We start from the raw sequence: 12,450 nt of genomic DNA, 5'->3' as shown, positions 1-12,450 counted from the left end.
AGATAGTAGACTAAGAGGGTTTGCCTTCCTAAGTTAGTGCTTTTTATTCATCTAATTAAAAGGACGAACATTCTGCAATCTCAGGGAGAGTAGCCTTATAAAAATGTATTATGAGGAATATAGTTTTGGAATTGGACAGTTTAACAGACTTCACATGTATTCTGGGGTCATGTTTTCTAATTATTGTGTTTAAGAATGGTGAATATTCAGGGTGCCTGGGTGGCTCAGTCAGTTAAGCCTCTGACTCTTGATTTTGGCTCAGGTCGTAATCTCAGGGTTCAGGGCGTTGACTGCATGGAGCTCTGTACTGACAGTATGGAGCCTGCTTGGGATTCTCTCTTTCTCCCTCTCTCTCTGTTCCTCCCACCCTTGTGTTCTCTCTCTTTCTCACAAAATAAATAAACTTAAGAAAACCTTTTTTTTTTTTTAATTTTTTTTTTCAACGTTTTTTTATTTATTTTTGGGACAGAGAGAGACAGAGCATGAACGGGGGAGGGGCAGAGAGAGAGGGAGACACAGAATCGGAAACAGGCTCCAGGCTCCGAGCCATCAGCCCAGAGCCTGACGCGGGGCTCGAACTCACAGACCGCGAGATCGTGACCTGGCTGAAGTCGGACGCTTAACCGACTGCGCCACCCAGGCGCCCCAAGAAAACCTTTTTTTAAAGAATGCTGAACATTGAAATATTATCCAGAATTCCAAGGCAAAGTATAAGTGCTTTTAAAAATTTACTTTCCTCCATGTGGAGTTTCCTTTTGATAGTTTTCTAGCTTATGATGACTATGTCCTCAGTAATTATAGAGTTTCCCTTAGGAGATTAAATACTGAAGTTTTCAGGGGTGAAGTTGTCATGTTTGACTTTCAAAGGGTTCAGGGTGAAAAACTTAAGTGTGTGTGTGCGTGTGTGTACACGGAGAGAGAGAAACTAGGTAAAAAATATATTGTGCTTTTTAGCATTTTTTTTTTTTTTAAGTTTTATTTATTTTGAGAGAGTGTGCATGTGTGCGCATACACGCATGCTAGTGAGGGAGGAGCTGAGAAAGAGGGAGAGAGAGTCCAGAGCTGGCTCTGCGCTGACAGCCGACACGGACTCAGTCCCACGAACTGTGAGGTCATGACCTGAGCCGAAACCAAGAGTTGGACGCTTAACTGACTGAGCCACCAGGCGCCCCATCAGCAATTTTAGGGGTTGAATGATAACATTTTTCACTAAAATTGGCAACACCTGAACATTAGGAGGTCTGGATAGTGTCAAGGCTTTGGGGAAAAGAGGCACATATACATTGCTATGGGAATGCAAAACACCATAGTCTCTATGGAAGAGAGTTTGGCAATATCTGCAAAATGATATGTTCATTTATCTTTTGATCCAGCAATTTCACTTCTAGAAATTGAATCCAAGGTTATAGTGAAAAAAATACAAAAATGATGTGTATGAGGCTATTCATTGTATTGTTATTTGTAATAGTAGAAGATTGTAAACAACTCACATGGTACATCCTCACAATGGAGAAACATGGAACTTCAAAAAAAGAGAAAAAGATAACCATATATTGATACGAAATTAACTCCAGGATAAATTAAAAAAAAATTTTTTTTTTTAACATTTATTTATTATTGAGAGACAGAGAGAGACAGAGTGTGAGCAGGGGAGGGGCAGAGAGAGAAGGAGACACAGGATCTGAAGCAGGCTCCAGGCTCTGAGCTGTTAGCACAGAGCCCATCGCGGGGCTCGAACTCACAAACCGTGATATCATGACCTGAGCCAAAGCCAGATGCCCAACCGACTAAGCCACCCAGGTGCCCCTCCAGGATAAATTTTAAACAGCCAAATTAAATAAAAATATATATATAATCTCAGAGCATTTGACCTCTTTGTAGTGTGTTTGTGCTGATATGGTGACTAAAATAGTTGTGTTTCACTTAAAAAATAAGTGTGGAGTAACTAGAGTTGGTTAAATGGGGGATGAGGGGGACAGAGAGGAGGAGGGCTGAGCTTCATTAGTCCTGAAACCCAAAGTGAATCATTATTAGTGTTTTGTTACATGAACCCCCCCACCCCCACCCCCCATCCTTCAAACAGCTTCTGCCCATACAGGTGATGACAATATAATTATGGTATGATATTGAACATACCAGAAATTTAAGATGAAGTCACTTTATTGGAAAGTCGATCAGTGGCTTATAAGGCTCTGTTCTAATAGGGGAAGGGGTTTTGTAATGCCTCACACAAAATTGTTTTAATTTCCCTTGTTACTTGTATTCCTAAAGCTTGCAGTTTAGTTATAGCTTAATTAAAATAGGGACTGTTATGACAAAAGTCAACAAAGCACCGTGGTAGCATAATTGTTTCAAGCTATAACAGAAATTTATTAGACAGTTTGCAAACTTGATTTTTGAAGTGTAAACAAGATGGAATGAAATTCTTGGACAGTGTACACACTATGGGGGGTTTATGATTTTAGTCCCATTCCTTTCAAGAATAAAACTATCTTTAGAAACTGAACCAGTAACTCAAATATTGATATGTTTCAAATTAGTGCATGCTGTTTTCTTCTTGTATTATATCTCCTACAGTTTAAATAAACAACAGAAAGTGAAATTACTTGTTTTCAAATCTGATCATTTAAATGATAGGAAATAAATATAATTATTTTGTAAATTCTTAGCAAAGAAGTCTTACAAAAAGTATGTCAAAATATGAACTTAGTTTTTATGGATTTGATCAATGAAGAAGATGCCATATAGTTGTAAGCTCTTGAGCTCAGTAGAATGCTTATATGTAAAGTGACTTTTTCAGAAAATAGAAAAGAATGACTCTGCTCTTTTGATTCTTTCAGAAGCTAACCACACAAAGAATACAGGATAATTCAATTGTCTCTGAAGAGCTCAGTCTAGTAGGACAATTCATAAAGAGATTTGGATATCCTTCTTGTATAGTTGGACTGTAGGGCTTCATATTGCCTGTGCAAGTAACCAGATGATGTGAATCCCATTTTTCTCCTTCTCCTATCTCTCCCCTTCGTTTTAGGAACGTGTCATTAACCATGCTGCAGGCAGCCATGGAGTCTCTGGGATATTTATGAAATATGATCTCAGTTCTCTTATGGTAACCGTCACTGAGGAGCATATGCCTTTCTGGCAGTTTTTTGTAAGACTCTGTGGTATTGTTGGAGGAATCTTTTCAACAACAGGTTAAGATTCATTCCTTTTTTGTTTAATTTCTTGAATGTTACACTGAAATTAAGATGCTGTTACTTAGCAGGAGCAAGAAATATATATACATTCCCATGTTTTGATATTTTAAGAATTTTTTCTTTAAGATTGAATTCCAGATCTCTGAATTGATTAAGCATTACACATAACTAAGTTCACTGCATTCAGTGATTCAAGGGAGATTACTTAGTGAGCTAGAAGGATCCTAGAATTGAATCCAGGTTCTGCCATCTGCTATCACGTGGGGATAGGCTTGTGTATAGGTCACTTACCTTTTCTGAAATTTTCTCCTCTATAAAAATGGGAATAATAATGTATACTTACAAGTGTGTTGTAGGATTAGATGATAAAATGCCTAGAAATAGTAGACACTTGAATGTAAATTTTTTTTCACGTAAGGCATTTTTAACTGTACAATATGTAAAATCACATCTTATGGTACTTTGAACCGTGCAATATGTGCAACAAAAATTTTCAAATTGTTTTCCTGATTTGGGGCTTTTTTGCCCTGAGATTATGAGATGTTCTCAAAGATAACTTTTAGAATCATAATCATTAAAATCTGAGAGTTAAGCACAATAGATAAAGAAAGGAAACCATTCCTTCTTTATCCCCCAACCCCCATTCAGTTTTACGGGGAGCTATGTAGTTTATATACTTTAAATTATTTTTTTTGAACTATGTTTTTGAAATGAATGAATAGGTTTTCTTATGAAAGACTTTGTCACTACTTCATTTGAATTTGTTTAAATTTGTGGTGCTGCCTGGTATTATTTATTTTTCAAAATGGTATGAGTGTGAGTTGTATAAAGCGCCCTTGAAAAGACTGCATGGTGAAGGTCATGAATCATGTGGCCTTGTGATTTTGAAAGGAAATCCATTTGTTTTAAAAATTCAACCGCCTTGTTATTTTTAACCATGGAAACGAATAAAGCAAACTGCTTTGTTTCCTTACTAATCTATGCCATTATAATTAGTTGAGTTTTTTATTCTTATGTAATAATTTAGGAGATGATTAGGAAATAATTTCATTAAAGCATCATTTAATTGAACACATGAACTTATTTTTTATTACAGGCATGTTACATGGAATTGGGAAATTTATAGTTGAAATAATTTACTGTCGTTTCCGACTTGGATCCTACAAACCTGTCAGTTCTGTAAGTGCTACAATAGAAATGGCGCTGACCTCTAAGTCACAGCATCATTGTTAAGTCTGAACAATAGTTTTTGGTGCTCCGAAAGAGATTGCCCAAAATAAAGCATTGTGATTAAAGGGAATAGTGCAAGGAATAAAACTAATGCTTTGGTCTTTTTTCTCCTTAGGTACCCTTTGAGGATGGCCACACAGACAACCACTTACCTCTTTTAGAAAATAATACACATTAGCACCTCCTGAGTGAAGGAGAAAAACTTTTTGCTTGAGACATAAAACCTTTTTTAATAATAAAATATTGTGCAATATATTCAAAGAAAAGAAAATACGAATGAGAAGTGGGAACCACACCTAGGGGGAAAAAAAAGAAAGAAAAACCCAAACTGAAATCCTATATATGTTGTGTCTGTTACAAATGTCCTAGAAGAAATTACGCAGCTAATCAGTGAATAAGCCCAACTGGAATATTGCTTGGAAGATGACCCCTTCTGATAATTTCATAGCAAATGGGCAGTATCGAAATCAGACCTTGCTTCTTGGTGGCAAAGAGCCTGAAGGAAAGAAGTCAAACCACATCTAAAGAAAAAGGCATTGATAAGTGCAAATGTTTGCGTCCTTTTGTTTTTAAAAGATATGTCAGAATAAAATATGTAAAACATATGGAAAACTAGTCTAGACTTTAAAAAGTTGTGATCAGGTCACACTGTTAATAAAACAGGGATGGGTCCCTATGTTATAGCCATATCCATGTTAAGCCATAATGACAAGACCATTTATCCAATAATTTGGTCTGAGGAAGGTAACTGCTTTTCTTTAAACTCTGGCTGTTGGCTTTTTCTAACAGTTCAAGGCAGGGTCATGGAAGATTGAGGTGAGCAGGTACCTAGGTGCTATAATATGTAACAGAGGTATCATTCACAAATTGTAGAGTGGGCACTTATACAGGGAGAAGAAAGCACATTTTTAAAAAAAAAAAAGATGCTACGTTTTCTAATCTGATCCTTCTATACACTTTGGAAGCGGGAGGTGAGTAATAACAAGGCCCACTACTGATGATGAAAATTATCAGCTTATAAAGTATTAAAAGGAAAAGTAGAATATTTTATACATGTTTGGGTGAGGGACAACAGGGTAACTTAAAGTAGAAACACGAGGCAAATATTTAAGATAATGTCAGATCTGTAAGGTTATCATTAGATAATGTCCATTAAGCTGTAAAACTGGATTTGAGTGTTTGCATTCAGACTGTCCTGAATGGGATTGATTTTGTTATTTTGTTTTGTGTTGTTCTAGCTTTCTCAGTATTTAAGGATTGATTTTAAATTTCTAGACTATAAAAGATAAAAATAATGAGAGGGAGATACACTCAGGTGCCATTAAAAACTATATTTGGAATAGGTGTGCCAACATCATTTTCCTTTTGTAATACTTAATGATAGTAGAAGAATCAACTAGCAGTCCCCATGGTTTAAAGCATTTAGAGAAATGGGAAAATAAAATTCCAGGTAAGTAACAAGGGCGAGTCTAAAGGACTAGATTTAAAATGGTGGTTTTTAGAAAACGGTATGTCACAAATTATAGTTTCACAAATGGATTTTTTTTAAAGGTAAAAAAATGTTTTCTTGAAAATAGTTGTGACATAATGGAGAGGAGAAATACTGATAAAACTGCTTTGAAGTAGAGCTTATGTTGAATGGTATTCTGTGGAGAATAACAGAAGCATTATTACTTAAAATATACAGTTGGTCATTAAGAGCCATTAAGTTAACTGATTAACATAGGTGACATAACATGCTCTGAAGGATTTTTTTATTCCAGAAAATTCCAAATAATGAATGAGACTTCTCTGTTATTGATTTCTTTTTTCAGATACTATTTCTAGAAAGTTAAGAGTAGAAACTAATAGAACATTTCTAAAATGGAATTTTACTTAGAATTTTAGCTATTTGAGACTGAATTTTGGTTCTGTGAATCTGCTTTCCAGAAAGTTCATTCAAGTTTCAGAGTTGTTTTTTTTTTTTTTTAAGGTAAAATAATTGATTTAAAACTTTTCTTTCAGCTAGGATTTTAACAGTTAAGTGTCTTTAAAAAGGATTTTAAAATTATTTTGGTACTTACATATGATTTTTAATTGTTCCCATGTTTTCTAAATACCATATTAAAATTTTAATGTAATTAATCTGTCCCATTAAAGCTGACTTATAAAAGGAATTTCTTTAAAGCAAAATTCTGCTTTGCCGTTGATTTACACTTTACTAGTTAAGAAAGGTTTCTACATGAGACTCCTCAAATAGTTATATTCAGATTTTTGGCAGTCAAAGTAGTAAGATTCTGACGAGCCTCTTGGATGAGGAATGATGAAGTCTACCTTCACATTAGGATTTGCTAGGGGTTTCTGACCTCACCACATGTCTCTTTTCCATTGCAGAGAACACTGTACTGACCTACTTATTCTGGAGCTTTGGCTTGTGCCTGGGGAGGGCGTCTTCAATAGGGTACCCAACTTTATTATTCAGCTCTCCTTTTTCATTTTATTAAGGTATTCATAATATTTGTATATATTCCAGGCTGAATATTTTAAACATTGAGGCTTCAATTTATACGAAATAGGTTTTTTAAAAACTGTGTTTTGTATACATTGGCCTGTAAAAAGAAACATCTAGGTGAATAATTCTCTGCTGCAGTATTTATACAGTACAGACTACCTCTTGGGAAAAGTTTAACTCAATCTTAGAATTACAAACTTACTTCTGATTCTCAATTTAGATGATTAACATCACATTTCTCTCACATTTTATGAAAGTACTGAATTTTCACAGTAAATTTACTAATGCAAGCAAAGTTTGCAATCTTTAATACAAACTGGACTGGAATTCTTAAAGGAATGACTAAGATCTAATTTTTTAATGGTAGAAGTAGGGCTGTATTATGCATCCTGTCTTTTTATGTCCTGGGTTAGTAATTTGAGTACCAGAAAGTAAATTTGTATGCAACCTGTTTCAAAATTTAGAACTTTGAATCTTGAACTTGGGTTCAAGATGCGTATTTTTGATTGTTTAATAAAAATTAAGGCTGAGCCGGAGGACCTTTAAACTTTCATCAAGCCCTTTAGTCTAGTACTTAAGTCCCTCCCCGTGTGCTTGGAGCTCCATTGCAAACCTTCTGCAAGACAAAGTAGATAGTCCGCACTATCCAAATTAGATCACCATTTGTTCACTACCTTATGGTATGATGCCAGGATTAATATCCAAGTATTTCCTTATTGTTGTCCCCCCCCCCCCTTTTGAAATAATTTTTTAGTGATGAAATCACCTTGCATTATCTTAAGTTTAGGAAACTGCCTTAGATTTTTTGGTTTTCTTGTGGGTTTTTTTGGTGTTGTTTTAAGAGAAAAAACACACACGACTCATTTAGTGTATCAATCCTGAACGTGCGGACTCTAACTAAAATGACAAACATAAAACAATTTCTTTGTCCTTTTACAATCATGTATCCCCAAATAAGCCTCAGTTTTTCATATTTAAGCTCCTTTTTCCTCATAGGAAGACTGTGGCAATCCTAGATATCAGTCTGTTACATTTGCTTTTGCTCCAGATGGAGCTAAATTACTGTATGAGATTGAGCTTCTTTTGTATTTTCATATTAAAAAGTGAATGAGTGATGCAAATTGAGCAGTTGACTCAAGTCTATAAAACTGTCAACAAAGTTGACAATAATCAGTGAGATATTTAAAAAGTTTTGTCTTAGCAACTCCAAATTGTATTGGATGTTTATCAGAAGGAAATAGATGGACAACTCTTCCAAATATCATAACTCCTGTATGCGATTTTGTGTAATAATTTTAAGGTAAAACTGAGTAGGTGTGGGGGAAAGTATAGCTTGATGAAAGCAATGTGTACTGAAGCAGACCTTCAGCGACACTTGATGTAACTAAAAGATACTTTGTAAGTTCATTTCTGTTTTCAAGCAGTTATGCAAATCAATTTGATGATTTCTTATACTAGATATACTAGACTTATCTTTAGTTTCTTTAGAGTAAAATTGACACAGTTGATCAGCCTCATGTTTCCCTACTTAGTCACAGTTCCAGATTAGGATCAGTAATTCAAGTAAAGTAAGGCCACACCTAAACTTTTTACTTGTGTATCAGAACTGTTTCTAGCTATTAAAACTCAATTTCAATTAAGTGTCCTTTGCCGTAACTGTATCTTCACTACTGCCTCTCAAGCCAGTTACATCGGAAAATCAGCAATTTCTAGTTTTATTTTGGGTAAATTAAAAAAATATGTTTTTACAAAGTAAGCAGTGAGCATTTTTCCTTACCTCTCTATGTGAGCATATGGGACAACCATTCCTTTTTACTACAGATAGTTGTCCATGTTTCCAGAACATAATTGTTAGATTCATACTTCTAGAAAAATAGACATGTGGGAATTTACATGTAATTTTTGTGAGCTTTGAAAATTACTGATGTTTTTGGAAACTTTAGGCTGACCTACTTTGTTACATTCATTGTGAGATAACAGAACACACTATTTGGGGATTAGTCCCTTCTCAGATCGGTCTGTTTACTCTCAGATTCTAAATCAGCTATTTGAATGAGATGTTGACTGGAGATGATGGTGTCGAGTTAGTGTAAAATTGTAAGAAATGTTTTTTGGAGTTGTATGTCCATCTGCCTCAGGCTTTTTCAGTATTAATTTCTTTAGGTGGGGACTGTCTTAAACTCTGAAATATTCATTACTGTATCAGGTATGTTGTGGCTACAGAATACAGGAATTACCAAAACTTCTTTTTTAATGTAGATGCCTCTCCTTTGTAGTTACTATCTGTCCCCTTCTCCCCAAAAGTAGAAGGCTCTTTCTTATTGCATTGTATGTATTAGACATTCAAATAATTGTCAGTTGGTCTTGATATAAAATAATTAGGGATTTTCTTTCATACAGATACCTATTTTGACTTAGACATCATGTGATTTCTTTAATGCCACAGATAAAAGATGCTTCCAGCATGTAAATGTAACCTTATTAATGGTGTCAGAAAAAAGTGAAGCATTATGTATCTATATGTTAATTTATATTCATCTGGTAATCATCTTTGGAAGATTATATCTTTTTCTCAGGGGAGGGAGGAGATCTGTAGTAGTCAGCAGTTAAAGATACAACACTAGAAGAGGAAAACATTTTTAATTCAAACTTTCATTTAATCAAAAATCAAAATGAATACTGGATTAGTGGAATTTATGGAATTAGTGAAAACAAAAATCAAAAGGTAGTAAATTCTTAGAATAATTATGTTTTATCCAACCTCATTGAATTTATATCTTGATTTCATTTTTATTATATCTATAGTTTGTATCTTAATCAATGTAACTCAGAAGTATCATATAGACATCTCAAACTAAAAATCACCAAGTGCTTTGTTTCAGAGCTGGGTTGTATGCCCTGAAAAGAAGTTCCCAGACCTTAGATGAGATTGGAAAAGACATTGCCCAGAACAGTTCCCCCCAAATGCCCTTTATGGTGTTGAGAAAAATCTCAAGTAATAGCAGGCTAGAAGCTGCCTTCAAGCCCTGTGCACTTAACTACGTGAATGTGCTGAGTATTACATATCATTCCAGAGAGCATAAATATAAGTAACTGCCATCGTTACCGTTTTATGCTTGTGTCATTTGCCAGTAGTTATGATTATTTTTAATTGCTCAGGCCCTAATAATATTTCATGTTTTTAACATGAAATGCTGCAATCCAGCATGCACTGATATCTCAAATACGATGAAAGTTAGGATAACAGCTATATTATTAATATAGGAATTTGGGAACAAAAACTATTAATTCATTGATAGTATACATAAAACATTTTTAAACAAAACAACACCTATTCTCTGAACTTAAAGTCACTTCGTGAAGTCTGTCCTCTTCTGCTGTACATTGTAAACTTAACGTTGTCCACTTGGGATGATCAAGATACTAGTAAGTCCTGATGATCACAGAGGAGTAATTTTCCCACTATACAAAAAACCAAAACTAGCATTTACACTTGTATTTGGAATTTTGCTTTCTCATTGGCAAAGGTCCAGGGACTGGTTTTTTAGGATTCTAGCCTAGTACCTTCCTCCCATTAGTCACTGAGGCCTGAGCAACATAAGCTTAAATATAAGGGGTTTGGTGACTTCAATAAAAGAGAAGGAAACTCTTGAGAGAAGGTCATCAGGAAAATGGGTAATTGAAAAGATTTAGAAAGAATAGTTGTCAGATTGAAATTATAAGAACTAATTTTTACTTACAAGCATAGTAAGTAGTCCTAGTGCAAATACACTTGAGCCCTCATTCTGTACATAATTACTTAAACCTCTTGTTTTATTTTTTGTTTTTTAGATTTCAGAAGTATAGTTGAGGGAAATGCTAAATGTGAGCCCACTTTTCTAATTCTCTCAGCCTTCACTCAGGTCTCCATGGTATAACACACAAAAAAAGGCTGAGATTTCAGTGGAGGATTACTTCTTTTATGGTATATCTGAGGATGCAGAGATCATTCTTCTTCTACTTGATCTTTTTTAATGTTAATTTTTGTGAAAGAGAGCACACACACGCATGTGTGTGTGTGTGTGTGTGTGGAGCACAGTATGGGGCTCGAGCCCACAAACCATGACATCATGACCTGAGCCAAAATCAAGAGTCAGACACTTAACCAACTGAGCCACCCAGGTGTCCCTTAATCTTGATTCTAAACTTTTCTACTGGGTACCCCTGGAATGGTTCCAAGGTTAAAACTGCCTTTCTTTAGCATATTTCAGCTTCCATCGTATGTTATTCCATGTTCATTTAGTCAAAATTAGTCCTCTCAAGAAAAAAAAAAAAACCCTAAATATCAACAGACAGATGTACTTTGGTGTTTTATGTTCAAGGGCATAGAGTGTTAGGAGGCAATCTGAAAACAAATTTTCCTAAGATATGTATGATTGTAGGCTAAGATATGACTTTCCTTTTCTCACTTAAATAAAAACAATACATAGGGAAGAAATAGGGATGAATACATGACAAGACGTTTGACAGTTAATGAGCTTGGGCATATTCTTTGTTACTTCCTAATCTTAAGAACCACAGTTTGCTGTTTTGGAGGTATCCAGGAGATTCCAGATAAAAGGAGATTGCTGAATGTTCTTAGACCTTAAGTGTGCTGGATGCCCTAAAGTAGGAGAGGAATTTATAACAGAAGCTCACAATGAAGAACCAGACATTCCGAGCCATCTGAGATCGTGCGATGAGAAGGCGCCAGGCAATGAGGAAGAGGGCAGTATTAAAGAGGTAGTGAATATTTCGGAGCCTGGGGAACAGAAATACATAACCAGAGTTAAAACAGCAAGCATCAAATACCTATCTGTGCTATCTGAAGCATAAATGTCATTTTCTGGCTCGTTAGGTGCTCCCAGGTATGTGACATGACCTTATGACATTTTGATTTTTTATCTATTTCCACAACATGCCTTCTGAATGATCGCCTTTCCATAATTATACTTTGATCATATTACCATATCACAAATCTTCACTGGTTCTTGTTCATTAGAAGGTAAGTTCTCAAGTTCTTAGCCTGCTATTTAAGGTTCCTCTTCCGTTACAATTTACCTTTCCATCCTTATAATCTCTGCATGAAAAGCCCTTTGTTTCTACCAGAATTATATCAGACTGCTATAGTTGATTGTCCTTTATGGAATAATGCCTGAAAGAAACTTGAGGCAGTTTAAGGACATGAACAGTGGTTGAGTGAGTTGCCCATGTTAAACAGTACAAATTTCCTGCTTGTTGGGTGTATTCTTAATACCCCATTATGATGGGATGGGGTAGAAGAAAAAGAGAAACTTGGGTTCAAATCTGGATCCTGTATTTCCCATGTGTTACCACAAACAAGTTATTTACCTTCTTTGAGCCTAAATATATCTTTGATAGAAAAAAAAAGCAGGGGTGGGGGGATAACAAAATACCCCCTCATAGGGGTGTGGCAAAGTCTAAGCAAAACTGTATTATGAGGGCATAGTATATAAGGAAGGACCTATAATGTAGTAAATGCTTGAAAAATGT

General features: G+C 35.2%; 2 protein-coding genes across 2 annotated transcripts in view; one reads left to right on the top strand and one right to left on the bottom strand.

The window, feature by feature from the left end:
* ERGIC2 (ERGIC and golgi 2) overlaps positions 1-5,039 on the top strand; it is a 41,740-nt gene extending 36,701 nt beyond the window's left edge. Inside the window, exons 12-14 of the mRNA XM_049625221.1 lie at positions 3,032-3,194; positions 4,294-4,376; positions 4,543-5,039. Coding sequence (XP_049481178.1) covers positions 3,032-3,194; positions 4,294-4,376; positions 4,543-4,605 — 309 coding nt within the window. The 3' untranslated portion in view covers positions 4,606-5,039. The remainder of the gene's footprint in view (positions 1-3,031; positions 3,195-4,293; positions 4,377-4,542) is intronic.
* A 4,380-nt stretch (positions 5,040-9,419) lies between these two features.
* FAR2 (fatty acyl-CoA reductase 2) overlaps positions 9,420-12,450 on the bottom strand; it is a 158,082-nt gene continuing 155,051 nt past the window's right edge. Inside the window, exon 12 of the mRNA XM_049625219.1 lies at positions 9,420-11,698. Coding sequence (XP_049481176.1) covers positions 11,536-11,698 — 163 coding nt within the window. The 3' untranslated portion in view covers positions 9,420-11,535. The remainder of the gene's footprint in view (positions 11,699-12,450) is intronic.

The sequence above is a fragment of the Panthera uncia genome, chromosome B4, assembly GCF_023721935.1.
Source record: "Panthera uncia isolate 11264 chromosome B4, Puncia_PCG_1.0, whole genome shotgun sequence".
Classification (NCBI taxonomy): domain Eukaryota; kingdom Metazoa; phylum Chordata; class Mammalia; order Carnivora; family Felidae; genus Panthera; species Panthera uncia.
The sequence above is the reverse complement of the archived record's forward strand: the minus strand, read 5'-3'. Positions and strand labels throughout refer to the sequence as shown.